Genomic DNA, 17,256 nt, shown 5'->3' with positions numbered 1-17,256 from the left:
CTTTAGTTTCTTTAGATTCTTTAGATTCTTTAGATTCTTTAGATTCTTTAGATTCTTTAGATTCTTTAGATTCTTTAGATTCTTTAGATTCTTTAGATTCTTTAGATTCTTTAGATTCTTTAGATTCTTTAGATTCTTTAGATTCTTTAGATTCTTTAGATTCTTTAGATTCTTTAGATTCTTTAGATTCTTTAGATTCTTTAGATTCTTTAGATTCTTTAGATTCTTTAGATTCTTTAGATTCTTTAGATTCTTTAGATTCTTTAGATTCTTTAGATTCTTTAGTTTCTTTAGATTCTTTAGATTCTTTAGATTCTTTAGATTCTTTAGATTCTTTAGATTCTTTAGATTCTTTAGATTCTTTAGATTCTTTAGATTCTTTAGATTCTTTAGATTCTTTAGATTCTTTAGGTTCTTTAGCTTCTTTAGCTTCTTTAGATTCTTTAGATTCTTTAGATTCTTTAGATTCTTTAGATTCTTTGGAATCTTTAGATTCTTTAGATTCTTTGGATTCTTTAGATTCTTTAGATTCTTTAGATTCTTTAGATTCTTTAGATTCTTTAGATTCTTTAGATTCTTTAGATTCTTTAGATTCTTTAGATTCTTTAGATTCTTTAGATTCTTTAGATTCTTTAGATTCTTTAGATTCTTTAGATTCTTTAGATTCTTTAGATTCTTTAGATTCTTTAGATTCTTTAGATTCTTTAGATTCTTTAGATTCTTTAGATTCTTTAGATTCTTTAGATTCTTTAGATTCTTTAGATTCTTTAGATTCTTTAGATTCTTTAGATTCTTTAGATTCTTTAGATTCTTTAGATTCTTTAGATTCTTTAGATTCTTTAGATTCTTTAGATTCTTTAGATTCTTTAGATTCTTTAGATTCTTTAGATTCTTTAGATTCTTTAGATTCTTTAGATTCTTTAGATTCTTTAGATTCTTTAGATTCTTTAGATTCTTTAGATTCTTTAGATTCTTTAGATTCTTTAGATTCTTTAGATTCTTTAGATTCTTTAGATTCTTTAGATTCTTTAGATTCTTTAGATTCTTTAGATTCTTTAGATTCTTTAGATTCTTTAGATTCTTTAGATTCTTTAGATTCTTTAGATTCTTTAGATTCTTTAGATTCTTTAGATTCTTTAGATTCTTTAGATTCTTTAGATTCTTTAGATTCTTTAGATTCTTTAGATTCTTTAGATTCTTTAGATTCTTTAGATTCTTTAGATTCTTTAGATTCTTTAGATTCTTTAGATTCTTTAGATTCTTTAGATTCTTTAGATTCTTTAGATTCTTTAGATTCTTTAGATTCTTTAGATTCTTTAGATTCTTTAGATTCTTTAGATCCTTTAGATTCTTTAGATCCTTTAGATTCTTTAGATCCTTTAGATTCTTTAGATTCTTTAGATTCTTTAGATCCTTTAGATTCTTTAGATTCTTTAGATTCTTTAGATTCTTTAGATTCTTTAGATTCTTTAGATTCTTTAGATTCTTTAGATTCTTTAGATTCTTTAGATTCTTTAGATTCTTTAGATTCTTTAGATTCTTTAGATTCTTTAGATTCTTTAGATTCTTTAGATTCTTTAGATTCTTTAGATTCTTTAGATTCTTTAGATCCTTTAGATTCTTTAGATCCTTTAGATTCTTTAGATTTTTAGATTCTTTAGATTCTTTAGATTCTTTAGATTCTTTAGATTCTTTAGATTCTTTAGATTCTTTAGATTCTTTAGATTCTTTAGATTCTTTAGATTCTTTAGATTCTTTAGATTCTTTAGATTCTTTAGATTCTTTAGATTCTTTAGATTCTTTAGATTCTTTAGATTCTTTAGATTCTTTAGATTCTTTAGATTCTTTAGATTCTTTAGATTCTTTAGATTCTTTAGATTCTTTAGATTCTTTAGATTCTTTAGATTCTTTAGATTCTTTAGATTCTTTAGATTCTATGGTGAAGTTAATATTTTGACCAAAATATCAACTTAACCATACATGTTTATTCCTCCTGTATACCGTGATTATTTGTGAATAAAAACGTAATACAATAAAACCTTAGACAAAAACAAGGAGGCATCAAGAGTTTCAGTCTATTCCAGAATTAATAACCAATTTTTATCGTCCCTTTTTAAAATCATACAGAGAAGTCTTTCTGAAATTTCGTTCACCAAAAACAAGGCAATTTGTCCCTGAAAACTAATACCTTCCCATCTATATGGAAAACTGCCAATATTACTCCAGTATTCAAAAAATGTGATAAGTCCAATTTTAATAATGCAAACATAAATCAATCAAAATTGTCTGAACGATTAAAATTACTTTTCAATTATATTAAAATAAACATATGTGTAGTAATTATAAAAACTATAAAGAAACATCTCTTTTGAGCAATCCAAGTTTGATATTGAGATACTCTTATGAAAACTGAAGGCGTTCCTCTCCGACACTCAGTCCCTCCAAATGAAACGATACCAATATGAACGTCATAACTAATTAAAGCACCACTAGAATCTCCATTGCAGCCCCCTTTTGTACCACATCCAGTTGTGCAGATATTGGTATTTCTAATGACTGCTTTTAATCTGAGAACTTGAATCTGGCAAATCATATTTTCTATTGTGGTCAAGTTAACTCTCATAAGAACTGGCGATAGGTACCATGAGTCATCTGTTGTTCTGCCCCATCCTGATACGGTAGCGAAGACGTCTTTAATAAAATAGTCCACATTAGGATTTTATACAAAGGTTATGTGAATAATTACTGTTGAATTTCCCACTTCTACTGTTGGCAAGAGGAACAACCTGGACATAAGAGTTGACTATGGCTAGAGCTGATAATCGAACGACTCCAACATCATTCACGGGATCACTTAATGTGTTACGATAATTTGGGTGCGTGGTAATTGAGGCATTCCAGATTAGTTGTTTGGTAGACTCCATTTCTTCAATGTTATGAGCTCACAATGTTACCAGAATTGATTCAACTCTAAAATTAAGTACTAGTTAACAATACTCAATTCTCAAAAATATTAGAAAAAATTACTGTGACGTGCAGTGACCAGCAGTAAGCACATAATTTTTAAAAGTAAGTGAACCACCACAAAAGCCTTGATTGTCGATAACAAAGGCAGTTTGCCACGGAGAAGAGTGTTTCGGTGCTTCTGTGCCACCAGTGATTCTACTTTGTTGGAATGTTTTAAACGATTCGGTTATATTTTCTGAGATTCGCCTTAGATCAAGTTGTGATCACTTAACATGGTCTTGCTACAAATTCTTGGATGAAAATAATTGGATATTTAGGTATTCATAACACATTCTGGTTTAATACTGCATTTGAGGTACATATTTATTGTGAGTTATGTAAATTTTTCTTATTCAAAAATGTAATAATAAACAAGTTAGTGTCCAAATTTAAAATTTATTTTCGAATTTAACAAACGGTTCATATTACAACCAATCTATATGTCAATATTGGATACATTTGCAATGTTTTTGAGCCATAAGTAAAAAATTTATCCACAACATCTTAGATGTGATCAATTAAGATACAGTTTTTAATAGGTTTAATTCATTTAAACATTAAATGATGTGAATAATGACTTTTGTAATAACAGCTAGTGCCAGGAGTACTACATTTTTCAAAGAACATTTCATTTTGGATAGTGTTAAGGAACAAATGGACTCTTATATTTATACTAATATAATGTTATCATCAAGTATTTATGCAGATATAACAATGCATTGTTATTTTCCCTTAATATATTTACATTCTTATAATTTCGAAATACTTAATTCCTAATAAAACAATATTTTCCTTAAAATTAGTTGCATTTATTGATGTTACTGCTGCAAACATAAATCGATTAATATTGTTTGAACGATTAAAATTACTTTTCGATTATATTAAAATAAACAAATGTATAGTAATCATAAAAACTATAATGAAACATCTGTGTTTTGAGCAATCCAAGTTTGAAATTGAGATACTCTTGTAAAAACTGAAGGCATTCCTCTCTCACATTTAGACCCTCCAAATGAAACGATACCAATTTGAACGCCATTGCTAATTAAAGCACCACCAGAATCTCCATTGCAGCTCCCTTTTGTACCACGTCCAGATGTACAGATATTAGTATTTCTAATGATTGCCTTGATTTTGAAAACTTGAATCTGGCACATTATATTTCTCATTGTGGTCAAGTCAACTCTCATAAGAACTGGCGATATGTTCGATGAGTCATCTGTTGTTCTGCCCCATCCTGACAAAGTAGCGGCAACGTCTTTAATAAAATAGTCCACATTAGAATTTTACACAAACAAAGGTTATGTGAATAATTACTGTTGAAGTTCCCACTTCTACTGTTGGCAAGAGGAACAACCTTAACATAAGAGTTGAGTACGGCTGAAGTTGACAACTGAACGACTCCAATATCATTCACGGGACCACTTAATGCTTTACGATAATTTGGGTGCGTGGTTATAGAGGCACTCCAAATTAGTTGTTTGGTAGACTCCTTTTCTTCAATGTTATGAGCTCCCAATATTACTAGAATTGATTCAGCTCTAAAATCAAATAACTGTTAACTAACATTCAATACACAAAGATACTGGGAAACATTACTCCGACGTGCAGTGACCTGCAGTAAGCACATAATTTTTAGAAATAAGTGAACCACCACAAAAGCTTTTGCTGTCGATAATAAGGGCAGCTTGCCATGGAGAAGAGTGTTTCGGTGCTTCTGTTCCTCCAATGATTCTACTTTGTTGGAATGTTTTAAAATATTCAGTTATATTTTCAGAAATTCGCCTTTGATCAAGTTGTGACCACTTAACGTCGTCTTGCTACAAATTATTTAATAAATGAGGGTGACATACAAATCCTAATTAAGTGCTCAAATAATTTTTATTTCAGTCAATGTTATTGATTAATTTTTGATTAAATCACATCGTAACTACAAAATTTAATTATAACTCCTTTCTAATTGTGGTTAATTAAAATTTCTTTAAATTTTGAATGATTTAAATACTTACTTTTGAAATAGCAACTAGAGCCACAAGAACCAAACTCAATACACACTTCATTTTGAATATTACTGAAAAACAAATGGGGTTTTCAATTTATACCAGTGTATTGTTATTATCAAATATTTATTTAGATAAAAATGAGCATTGTTATTTTTTGTTGTTTATTTACATATTTCTGAAGCTTTGAAATACGTAATATTTAATAAAATTTAAAAATTCAAGGGTAGAAGTAGAGTTTCTCTTTGACATACCAATCTTTATATCTAAATACTACTTAAATATCACCATTTACAGAATATAATGGCAGTAAGTAAAATTTATGTTCCTGGATTTCTCATACAAAATACATTTGACTCAGTAGTTCCCTTAAGTTAGTTTCTCTATGTATAAATATAACACATACTAATTTTAATTAGAGAGTATTAAAACATTTTCTTACATATTTTTAGATATCTGACTGTTTTTATTATAAATGGTTTCATGATTTATATGTCCAAAATGTGGTAAGATTAGTTTCAGCAATATCAATTTTACTGTTTCCATGTAGATATAGTAGTAGTGAAACGAATTTACTTATTTTTGCCAATTTTACTCAGAAAATTCAGAGAAGAAGAATTATTGCTCTGTCAGAATTTTATCAAATGATTTCCATCTAACAGTGCATGTTCAGCTACAGCAGACATGTCTTGATTGTCCTAGGATGCTTTGTACTTGACTCGAATCTAACAAAACGACGAAATAGTCTGAAGGATTATGCTTTATTCAATTTTTGAAGAATAGAGCTTGTCACGCAGGAATAAATCGTAGTTCTTACGAAACAATGTTTGGCTGTAAAGCTAAAATTGGATTAAATAGTCTTCCCAAAGATGCGCTTGTTGGATTTTCAACTGAAGAAGAGCTAGAAGCTATATTACATGAAGGCGTAAACCAGTTGTATGAAGAGAAGTAACCGGAAACGAATATAAGCGATATTGTGAATAATGAAAAAGAAATAATAGAAACAGAAACCACAAATATAAACACTGCTTCGCAGCATAAAAATCCAGATAGCCTAATGGGAAAACCTGATAAAAAAACCCAAAAACGTGAAGATTCTTCGTTATTAAGAAACAGTTATTGCTCTCGATAAAAAAAAAGAAGGCTTTAGAAAAAGCAGAAACTCAATTAGACAATCTCTAAAAAGTCAAACCAATAAAATTTTAGCCTTATCTTCGGTAAAATATTCCGCAGCTCATACTGGTGATAATGTAGTGGTAAAAATTCCTGATGTAGACCGTGCCAAAGCTGATGATAGAAACACAATAGCTATTATAATATCTCAGGAGACAGAGGGAATGTATAAGTTAAGATTTAAGCAGGGGATTCTAAATCGACTTTACTCTAAGAATCAGTTCACTGTCTAGAATGAAACATTTATTACACTCGATATAGTTCCTCAAAAAGAAGTTTCCATCCGAGAATGTGCAAAAAAAGAGTCACACCCTGGCTGCCAAGGATTTCAGCAACTGTACTGCCGAATGTGTTTCTAAAAGATGCAAATGTAAGCAGTTAAACCTCTTGTGTAACTCAAAATGTCACAAAAACCTAACTTGTAAGAATAAATATAGTCAGAATGTAAGAATAGTTTCATTGAAATAAAAATTTATAAACTTCACCTATACTTGTTTTATTACATTATCCAAGTCTTCCAAGATATTATATAAAATATTTGGTTAATGTGATTAATTCTATGCCATTTATCACTTTGACTAAATTGAGTAGATATTATAGATAACGACTGGATAGTATACATTAGACTGTTACAAAAAAATCGACAATTTTTTTTTCTTTTTTATATCGAAAATCTTGTTGGAAATGGTAAAAAAAATACTGTGAAAGTTACAGCTCTTAATATTAATATTAAGAGGTGCCGCATCGTAAATTTTAATTTCCCGTTTAAATAACACGGGAACGGTGTTCTCTTGGATTTTGAAATTTTTTAACTCTCGGTACAGATTATATTTCAAAATGATCAAAACAGATTTTTATAGAAAATTTAATGCTCTACAAAAAAATGTCTTTTACAGTTTTTTGATATATTCATTTTTTCAAAAGTTATTTAACATTAAAGTTGGTGATTTAAAATTTTGACATTTTTCTTATTTTCTGACGCAACCATCAACTTTATGGGAAACTTTTATATGACATTTTTTGTAGACAATTCAATTTCCTATAATTTATCTTCGAAGTTTTTGATGTTTTATACAGATCATAAGTTACTTACTGAAAACTAAAAATTTTATTAAATAAATGTTATTAAAATAAATTTAAAATTAAGCATTTTATTTAAATAAATAGATTTTTACTAAAAAATTGATTGTTTATTATAATCATAATAGTATATATCGTTATTCTAACAGACTTTTACTACAATTTGGCAATTTTTTTCTGTATTCACTTATAACTAGCAATAAGTATTGTAATTGCTCTTCATTTTTCGTGAAACACTTTATTGCTAGTTATAAGTGAATACAGAAAAAAATTGTCAAATTGTAGTAAAAGTCTGTTAGTGTATCGATATATACTACTTAGATTATAATAAACAATCAATTTTTTTATTAAAAATCTATTTATTTAAATAAAATGCTTAATTTTAAGCAGTAAAATAACATTTTTTTAATAAAACTTTTAGTTTTTTGGAGATAACTTATGATCTGTGAAAAATATCAAAAACTTTTTCGGAAATAAATTACAGGAAATTGAATTCTCTACAAAAAATGTCATATATAATTTTCCCATAAAGTTAATGGTTGCGTCAGAAAATGAGAAAAATATCAAAAATTTAAATCAAACCAACTTTAATGTTAAATAACTTTGGAAAAAATGAATATATCAAAAAACTATAAGAAACATTTTTTGTAGAGCATTAAAGTTTCTGTAAAAATCTCTTATGATCATTTTGAAATATTATCTTTAACGAGAGTTAAAAAATTTCGAAATTCAAGAGAACACCGTTCCGGTGTTATTTAAAAGGAAATTAAAATTTACGATGCGGCACCTCTTAATATTAATATTAAGAGCTATAACTTTCACAGTATTTTTTTTTACCATTTCCAACAAGATTTTCGATATAAAAAAGAAAAAAAAATTGTCGATTTTTTTGTAACAGTCTGATGTATACTATCCAGTCGTTATCTATAATATCTACTCAATTTAGTCAAAGTGATAAATGACATAGAATTAATCACATTAAGCAAATATTTTATATAATATCTTGGAAGACTTGGATAAAGTAATAAAACTAGTATAGATGAAGTTTATAAATTTTTATTTCAATGGAACTATTCTTACATTCTGACTATATTTATTCTTACAAGTTAGGTTTTTGTGACATTTTGAGTTACACAAGAGGTTTAACTTCTTACATTTGCATCTTTTAGAAACACATTCGGCAGTACAGTTGTTGAAATCCTTGGCAGTCAAGATGTGACTCTTTTTTTGCACATTCTCGGATGGAAACTTCTTTTTGAGGAACTATATCGAGTGTAATAAATGTCTCATTCTAGACAGTGAACTGATTCCTAGAGTAAAGTCGATTTAGAATCCCATGCTTAATCCTTAACTTATACATTCCCTCTGTCTCCTGAGATATTATAATAGCTATTGTGTTTCTATCATCATCTTTGGCACGGTCTACATCAGGAATTTTTACCACTACATTATCACCAGTATGAGCAGCGGAATATTTTACCGAAGATAAAGCTAAAATTTTATTGGTTTGACATTTTAGAGATTGTCTAACTGAGTTTCTGCTTTTTCCAAAGCCTTTTTTTTTTATCGAGAGCAATAACTGTTTCTTAATAACGAAGAATCTTCATGTTTTTGGGTTTTTTTATCAGGTTTTCCCATTAGGCTATCTGGATTTTCATGCTGCGAAGCTGTGTTTAAATTTGTGGTTTCTGTTTCTATTCTCTCTTTTTCATTATTCTCAGTATCGGTTATATTCGTTTCCGGTTCCTTCTCTTCATACAACTGGTTTACGTCTTCTTGTAATATAGCTTCTAGCTCTTCTTCAGTTAAAAATCCAACAAGCGCATCTTTGGGAAGACTATTTAATCCAATTTTAGCTTTACAGCCAAACATTGCTTCGTAAGAACTACGATTTATTCCTGCGTGACACGCTCTATTCTTCAAAAATTGAATAAAGCATAATCCTTCAGACCATTTCGTCGTTTTGTTAGATTCGCGTCAAGTACAAAGCATCCTTGGACAATCAAGACATGTCTGCTGTAGCTGAACATGCACTGTTAGATGGAAATCATATGATAAAATTCTGACAGAGCAATAATTCTTCTTCTCTGAACTTTCTGAATAAAATTGGCAAAAATAAATAAATTCGTTTCACTACCACTATATCTACATGGAAACAGTAAAATTGACATTACTGAAACAAATCTTACCACATTTTGGACATGTAAATCATGAAACCATTTATAAGAAAAACAGTCAGATATCTAAAGATATGCAAGAAAATGTTTTAATACTCTCTAATTCAAATTAGTATGTGTTATATTTTTACATTTATTCATACATAGAAAAACTAGCTTAAGGGAATTACTGAGTCAAATGTATTTTGTATGAGAAATCCAGGAACATAAATTTTACTTACTGCCATTATATTCTGTAAATGCGATATTTAAGTAGTACTTAGATATAAAGATTGATATGTCAAAGAGAAGCTCTACTTCTACCCTTGAATTTTTAAATTTTATTAAATATTACGTATCTCAAAGCTTCAGAAATATGTAAATAAACAACAAAAAATAACAATGCTCATTTTTATCAAAATAAATATTTGATAATAACAATACACTGGTATAAATTAAAAAGCCCATTTGTTTTTCAGTAATATTCAAAATGAAGTGTGTATTGAGTTTAGTTCTTGTGGCACTAGTTGCTATTTCAAAAGTAAGTATTTAAATCATTCAAAATTTAAAGGAACTTAAATTAACCACAATTAGAAAGGTGTTATAATTAAATTTTGTAGTTACGGTATGATTTAATCAAAAATTAATCAATAACATTCACTGAAATAAAAATTATTTGAGCACTTAATTAGGATTTGTATGTCACCCTCATTTATTAAATAATTTGTAGCAAGACGACGTTAAGTGGTCATAACTCGATCAACGGCGAATATCTGAAAATATAACTGAATATTTTAAAACATTCCAACAAAGTAGAATCATTGGAGGAACAGAAGCACCGAAACACTCTTCTCCATGGCAAGCTGCCCTTATTATCGACAGCCAAGGCTTTTGTGGTGGTTCGCTTATTTCTAAAAATTATGTGCTTACTGCAGGTCACTGCACGTCAGAGTAATGCTTCCCAGTATCTTCGAGTATTGAATGTTAATTAACAGGTACTTGATTTTAGAGCTGAATCAATTCTAGTAATATTGGGAGCTCATAACGTTGAAGAAATGGAGTCTACCAAACAACTAATCTGGAGTGCCTCAATAACCACCCACTCAAATTATCGTAACACATTAAGTGGTCCCGTGAATGATATTGGAGTGGTTCAGTTGTCAACTCCAGCCGTACTCAACTCTTATGTTAAGGTTGTTCCTCTTGCCAAACAGTAAAAGTGGGAACTTCAATAGTAATTATTCACATAACCTTTGTTTGTGTAAAATCCTAATGTGGACTATTTTATTAGAGACGTCGCCGCTACCTTATCAGGATGGGGCAGAACAACAGATGACTCATGGTACCTATCGCCAGTTCTTATGAGAGTTAACTTGACTACAATAGGAAATATGATTTGCCAGTTCCAAGTTCTCAGATTAAAAGCAATCATTAGAAATACCTGTACATCTGGACGTGGTACAAAAGGGGGCTGCAATGGAGATTCTGGTGGTGCTTTAATCAGTAATGACGTTCAAATTGGTATCGTTTCATTTGGAGGGTCTGAATGTGAGAGAGGAATGCCTTCAGTTTTTACAAGAGTATCACAATATGAAACTTGGATTGCTCAAAACACAGATGTTTCTTTATAGTTTTTATGATTACTATACATTTGTTTATTTTAATATAATCGAAAAGTAATTTTAATCGTTCAAACAATTTTGGTCGATTTATGTTTGCAGCAGTAACATCAATAAACGCAAGTAATTTTAGGGAAAACATTGTTTTATTATGTATTAAGAATTTCGAAATTATAAGAATGAAAATAAATAAGGGAAAATAACAATGCACTGTTATATCTGCATAAATATTTGACGATGGCATTATATTAGTATAAATATAAGAGTCCATTTGTCTTTTAACACTATTCAAAATGAAATGTTCATTGAAAAATTTAGTACTCCTGGCACTAGCTGTTATTACAAAAGTCAGTATTCACATCATTTAATGTTTAAATGAATTAAACCCATTAAAAACTGGACAACATTCCCGAGTTATTTAAACGGGAAATTAAAATTTACGAATATAAATATTGAGAGCTGTAACTTTCACAGTATTTTTTTTTATAATTTCCAACAAGGTTTTCGATATAAATAAGAAAAAAAATTGTCGATTTTTTTGAAACAGTCTAATACACATAATATCCGAATTTATTACATTGGCTGTAACATAGATACCGATCGGTGTGTGTAAGTTTTCGTTAAATTGTATGGTCTAAATGTTCATCCACTTCTTTTATTAGGACATCATCTGCTTCTCCAATTCTATTGTGAATTTGATATTGTTAGGTTGAGAGTTTAGGTATTTTAGAAACTGATCTAATTTTTCTTGACTATGTTACCATATCACAAAGTATCATCCACGTAAGTATACCAAACAGAAAGTTTGTGTTGAAAGTCTTAATCGCTTTTTATTCAAACTTTTGCATAAAGAAATTGACGGTCACTGTACTAATTGGACTGCCCTTTACTAATCCTTTAGTCTGTTCATAGAATTTGTTGTTCCAAACGAAGTAGCTTCCAGTAAGGCACGTACGGATTATATCTGGAGGAATATTTCAGATATTGCTTCTTAAGAACTACGATTTATTCCTGCGTGATACGCTCTATTCTTCATAAATTGAATAAAGCATAATCCTTCAGACCATTTCGTTGTTTTGTTAGATTCGAGTCAAGTACAAAGCATCTTGGGACAATCAAGACATGTCTGCTGTAGCTGAACATGCACTGTTAGATGGAAATCATATGATAAAATTCTGACAGAGCAATAATTCTTTTTCTCTGAATTTTCTGAATAAAATTGGCAAAAATAAGTAAATTCGTTTTACTACTACTATATCTACATGGAAACAGTAAAATTGACATTGCTGAAACAAATCTTACCACATTTTGGACATGTAAATCATGAAACCATTTATAAGAAAAACAGTCAGATATCTAAAGATCTGCAAGAAAATGTTTTAATACTCTCTAATTAAAATTAGTATGGTGTTATATTTATACATTTATTCATACATAGAAAAACTAACTTAAGGGAATTACTGAGTCAAATGTATTTTGTATGAGAAATCCGTACGAACTATATCTGGAGGAATATTTCAGATATCATGTTTAAGAAATCATTGACAGGAACTTTAGTCAAAAGTGGCTACAAGTAATTTATTATACACCTCTCACTAAATTTTGCACAAAAACATTCGTTTTTAGTTTAAATCATCCATGTTATGTATGACATCATTTAATACATTGAATTTTTCATATTTAATTTAATTTAACCAATTTTTTGATTGCAATAAGAAACCAGTTGTATTGTATATTGTTATATTAATTATTATCACAAAATATTATTATGTAAATGTGAGACATAAACGATTGAATGAATAAAATCTTTGATTAAATTCAAACATACATATGCAAAGTAATCATTTAAGCTAGAAGAAAACATCCGTGTTTTGAGCAATCCAAGTCAGATATTCGGATACTCTTGTGAAAACTGTGGGCATTCCTTTTTCACATCGATCTACTCCAAATGAAGCGATACCAGTTTGAATGCCTTTTCTAATTAAAGCACTGCCAGAATCCCCTTTTATACCATTTCCAGATGTACATATATTGTTATTTCTAATAATTACATTAGATTTGAGACATTTAATGTAACAAATTATATTTGGCATTGTAGTTAAATTAACTCTCATTAAAACAAACGATATGTCCCTTGATTCAATGTTTGTTCTACCCCATCCTGACAAGGTAGCAGCAACATCTATCAAAATAATCCACATTAAGATATTTAGTAAAAAAGATTAAATAAATAGTTACAGTTAAATTTTCCGCTTCTTCTATTGGCAAGAAGAACGACCTGGTCATAAGAATTGAAGCGAACTGGAGTCGACAGTGAACGACTCCAATTTTATTGAATATTTTATGATAATTTGAGCACTCCAGATTCTTTGTTGTGAGGGCTCAAATTCACTAATGTTATGAGCTCCCAATATCAGTAATAGTAATAGTAATGGCAATGGTAATTGTAATGGTAATGGTAATGGTAATGGTAATGGTAATGGTAATGGTAATGGTAATGGTAATGGTAATGGTAATGGTAATGGTAATGGTTATGGTAATGGTAATGGTAATGGTAATGGTAATGGAAATAGTAATAGGAACAGTTAATAGCAATAGTTAATAGTAATAGTAATAGTTAGTAATAGTAATAGTAATAGTAATAGTAATAGTAATAGTAATAGTAATAGTAATAGTAATAGTAATAGTAATAGTAATAGTAATAGTAATAGTAATAGTAATAGTAATAGTAATAGTAATAGTAATAGTAATAGTAATAGTAATAGTAATAGTAATAGTAATAGTAATAGTAATAGTAATAGTAATAGTAATAGTAATAGTAATAGTAATAGTAATAGTAATAGTAATAGTAATAGTAATAGTAATAGTAATAGTAATAGTAATAGTAATAGTAATAGTAATAGTAATAGTAATAGTAATAGTAATAGTAATAGTAATAGTAATAGTAATAGTAATAGTAATAGTAATAGTAATAGTAATAGTAATAGTAATAGTAATAGTAATAGTAATAGTAATAGTAATAGTAATAGTAATAGTAATAGTAATAGTAATAGTAATAGTAATAGTAATAGTAATAGTAATAGTAATAGTAATAGTAATAGTAATAGTAATAGTAATAGTAATAGTAATAGTAATAGTAATAGTAATAGTAATAGTAATAGTAATAGTAATAGTAATAGTAATAGTAATAGTAATAGTAATAGTAATAGTAATAGTAATAGTAATAGTAATAGTAATAGTAATAGTAATAGTAATAGTAATAGTAATAGTAATAGTAATAGTAATAGTAATAGTAATAGTAATAGTAATAGTAATAGTAATAGTAATAGTAATAGTAATAGTAATAGTAATAGTAATAGTAATAGTAATAGTAATAGTAATAGTAATAGTAATAGTAATAGTAATAGTAATAGTAATAGTAATAGTAATAGTAATAGTAATAGTAATAGTAATAGTAATAGTAATAGTAATAGTAATAGTAATAGTAATAGTAATAGTAATAGTAATAGTAATAGTAATAGTAATAGTAATAGTAATAGTAATAGTAATAGTAATAGTAATAGTAATAGTAATAGTAATAGTAATAGTAATAGTAATAGTAATAGTAATAGTAATAGTAATAGTAATAGTAATAGTAATAGTAATAGTAATAGTAATAGTAATAGTAATAGTAATAGTAATAGTACTAGTAATAGTAATAGTAATAGTAATAGTAATAGTAATAGTAATAGTAATAGTAATAGTAATAGTAATAGTAATAGTAATAGTAATAGTAATAGTAATAGTAATAGTAATAGTAATAGTAATAGTAATAGTAATAGTAATAGTAATAGTAATAGTAATAGTAATAGTAATAGTAATAGTAATAGTAATAGTAATAGTAATAGTAATAGTAATAGTAATAGTAATAGTAATAGTAATAGTAATAGTAATAGTAATAGTAATAGTAATAGTAATAGTAATAGTAATAGTAATAGTAATAGTAATAGTAATAGTAATAGTAATAGTAATAGTAATAGTAATAGTAATAGTAATAGTAATAGTAATAGTAATAGTAATAGTAATAGTAATAGTAATAGTAATAGTAATAGTAATAGTAATAGTAATAGTAATAGTAATAGTAATAGTAATAGTAATAGTAATAGTAATAGTAATAGTAATAGTAATAGTAATAGTAATAGTAATAGTAATAGTAATAGTAATAGTAATAGTAATAGTAATAGTAATAGTAATAGTAATAGTAATAGTAATAGTAATAGTAATAGTAATAGTAATAGTAATAGTAATAGTAATAGTAATAGTAATAGTAATAGTAATAGTAATAGTAATAGTAATAGTAATAGTAATAGTAATAGTAATAGTAATAGTAATAGTAATAGTAATAGTAATAGTAATAGTAATAGTAATAGTAATAGTAATAGTAATAGTAATAGTAATAGTAATAGTAATAGTAATAGTAATAGTAATAGTAATAGTAATAGTAATAGTAATAGTAATAGTAATAGTAATAGTAATAGTAATAGTAATAGTAATAGTAATAGTAATAGTAATAGTAATAGTAATAGTAATAGTAATAGTAATAGTAATAGTAATAGTAATAGTAATAGTAATAGTAATAGTAATAGTAATAGTAATAGTAATAGTAATAGTAATAGTAATAGTAATAGTAATAGTAATAGTAATAGTAATAGTAATAGTAATAGTAATAGTAATAGTAATAGTAATAGTAATAGTAATTGCTTTATTGTTCCAATAAATTACATAAATTAGAATTAATTCCATACATTGAAATATACAAAATACAAAAAGTTTAACATTTGTTCTAATTTTACACAAACCTAGTTTCAATTTCCCAAAAATAATAAAAATAATAAAAAGGTAAGCAAAAACACTGTATGTTAAGATATAGTTAATTAACATAATATGCATAATAAACTAAGATACACTTCCTTAAACTTACATTTCCCTAAACTAAATACATGTATAAAATTGCAAACAATAAAAAGATTTATAAGAATAAAATATTTTCATTCACTTAACTCTTACCTAGACTGAATCAACATACAGGTAAGTAACTCCAGATACAGGTAAGTAATTAATAACCATACAAATTTTAAAAAACTACATAAAAAAAGATAACTATCAATGTATTCATACTATAATACAATTGCCACTAAGTCTCAAGACTTATCAGTGGCTAAATAGATATATTATTTAAGTAGGATGTAATACTAATAAAATCAAAATTAAATTATTATATTTTCTTCGATCAAAAGTTTGTGCAGTTCTGATTTAATATCATTTGTTTTAGTACAGTTTCTAATATTTTCTGGCAGCTTGTTATAATTTTTATTCACTATGACATACAATAGTAATAGTAGATTTGCTGGATTTAGTTTTTCACTCAAGATTTCCCTCAGTTTATTCTGATTAACTTTTTTAATGTATACTTGATCTTCTTTAGTTATGTCAGTCGTTTTTGCTTGGTTAATTGATAAACCTATTGAATAGTGATCAGAAATCTTGGTTTTAATCACACTTCCCACACTTGAGCATTTCTGAATACGAACGAAAATATGGTCAATACAGCTTTTTACCCAGATGTTATTTCTAGACTCTTCCCTAGTAGGCTTCTCAATCTTTTGAATAAATCCATATCCATTCAACATGCTCAAGTATTTGGCGTTTACCAAAATATCGCTCGTTGTGTCTATATTCATGTCTCCCATGATGACAAGATTTTTTGATTATTCAGACTGAATATACGGCTCTAACTCCTTTACAAAGTCTTCAGCATTTTTATCAGGAGGTCTATATATAAATAATAAATTAAAGTTAATAACATTGTTATACACACATACAAGTAAATGTTCAGCGGTATTAAAATTACTTTTAACAATATCTGTTGACAAAATATCTTTGATATATATTAATAAGCCTCCACCCTTTCTATTGTTTCTACATTTATAAAATAAATTAAATCCCTCAATTTTGTAGATACTATTCACTTGCACAAATTCACTTTCACATACGTTTATTTCACTTAGTAAAATAACGTCTACAGTATTTAAACACTTACTTAACGCACACACAAACTGATCAAAATGTTTTCTTAATGAGCGGATATTCATGTGGATAATGTTAATGTTTGTATCACTTTTTGTCAAATCATTATTGCTCCAATCATCATAAGTGTCAAAGCACAAACACTCTATTTCATTA

At 27.4% G+C, this 17,256-nt stretch overlaps 3 protein-coding genes across 3 annotated transcripts; 1 reads left to right on the top strand and 2 right to left on the bottom strand.

The window, feature by feature from the left end:
* Window positions 1-1,984: 1,984 nt before the first annotated feature.
* Window positions 1,985-3,328, bottom strand: LOC126265991 (chymotrypsin BI-like). The gene is made up of 5 exons (XM_049969106.1): window positions 3,313-3,328; window positions 3,028-3,202; window positions 2,747-2,853; window positions 2,399-2,691; window positions 1,985-1,993 (listed from the first exon to the last, which is right to left on the bottom strand). The coding sequence occupies exons 1-5, from the start codon at window positions 3,326-3,328 to the stop codon at window positions 1,985-1,987; spliced, it is 600 nt and encodes a 199-aa protein (XP_049825063.1).
* A 465-nt stretch (window positions 3,329-3,793) lies between these two features.
* On the bottom strand, window positions 3,794-5,070 carry LOC109608226 (brachyurin-like). Its single transcript, XM_049969264.1, has 4 exons — window positions 5,016-5,070; window positions 4,606-4,826; window positions 4,324-4,547; window positions 3,794-4,264 (listed from the first exon to the last, which is right to left on the bottom strand). The coding sequence occupies exons 1-4, from the start codon at window positions 5,064-5,066 to the stop codon at window positions 3,921-3,923; spliced, it is 840 nt and encodes a 279-aa protein (XP_049825221.1). The 5' UTR covers window positions 5,067-5,070; the 3' UTR covers window positions 3,794-3,920.
* Window positions 5,071-10,169: 5,099 nt separating this feature from the next.
* Window positions 10,170-11,412, top strand: LOC109608090 (chymotrypsin BI-like; the record flags this gene model as incomplete). Its single annotated transcript, XM_049969105.1, has 3 exons — window positions 10,170-10,366; window positions 10,425-10,628; window positions 10,707-11,412. Coding segments are annotated over 3 exons (741 nt in total), but the record flags the coding sequence as incomplete, so codon positions are not given.
* Between the last annotated feature and the right edge of the window lie 5,844 nt (window positions 11,413-17,256).

The sequence above is a fragment of the Aethina tumida genome, chromosome 6, assembly GCF_024364675.1.
Source record: "Aethina tumida isolate Nest 87 chromosome 6, icAetTumi1.1, whole genome shotgun sequence".
NCBI lineage: Eukaryota > Metazoa > Arthropoda > Insecta > Coleoptera > Nitidulidae > Aethina > Aethina tumida.
Note: the sequence above shows the minus strand (reverse complement) of the source record. Positions and strands in the feature narration are given on the sequence as shown.

What these genes read in the sequence shown, in the direction of transcription:
- LOC126265991 (XM_049969106.1), bottom strand. An exon ending in GCTGGTCACTGCACGTCACA is followed by an intron (nt 2,854 to 3,027) that starts GTAATTTTTTCT and finishes TAACACATTAAG; the next exon opens with TGATCCCGTGAATGATGTTG. An exon ending in TAGAAGTGGGAAATTCAACA is followed by an intron (nt 2,692 to 2,746) that starts GTAATTATTCAC and finishes ATTTTATTAAAG; the next exon opens with ACGTCTTCGCTACCGTATCA.
- LOC109608226 (XM_049969264.1), bottom strand. Translation starts at nt 5,066, where the DNA reads ATGAAGTGTGTATTGAGTTTGGTTCTTGTGGCTCTAGTTGCTATTTCA. An exon ending in CTCTAGTTGCTATTTCAAAA is followed by an intron (nt 4,827 to 5,015) that starts GTAAGTATTTAA and finishes AATAATTTGTAG; the next exon opens with CAAGACGACGTTAAGTGGTC. An exon ending in TAGAAGTGGGAACTTCAACA is followed by an intron (nt 4,265 to 4,323) that starts GTAATTATTCAC and finishes ATTTTATTAAAG; the next exon opens with ACGTTGCCGCTACTTTGTCA.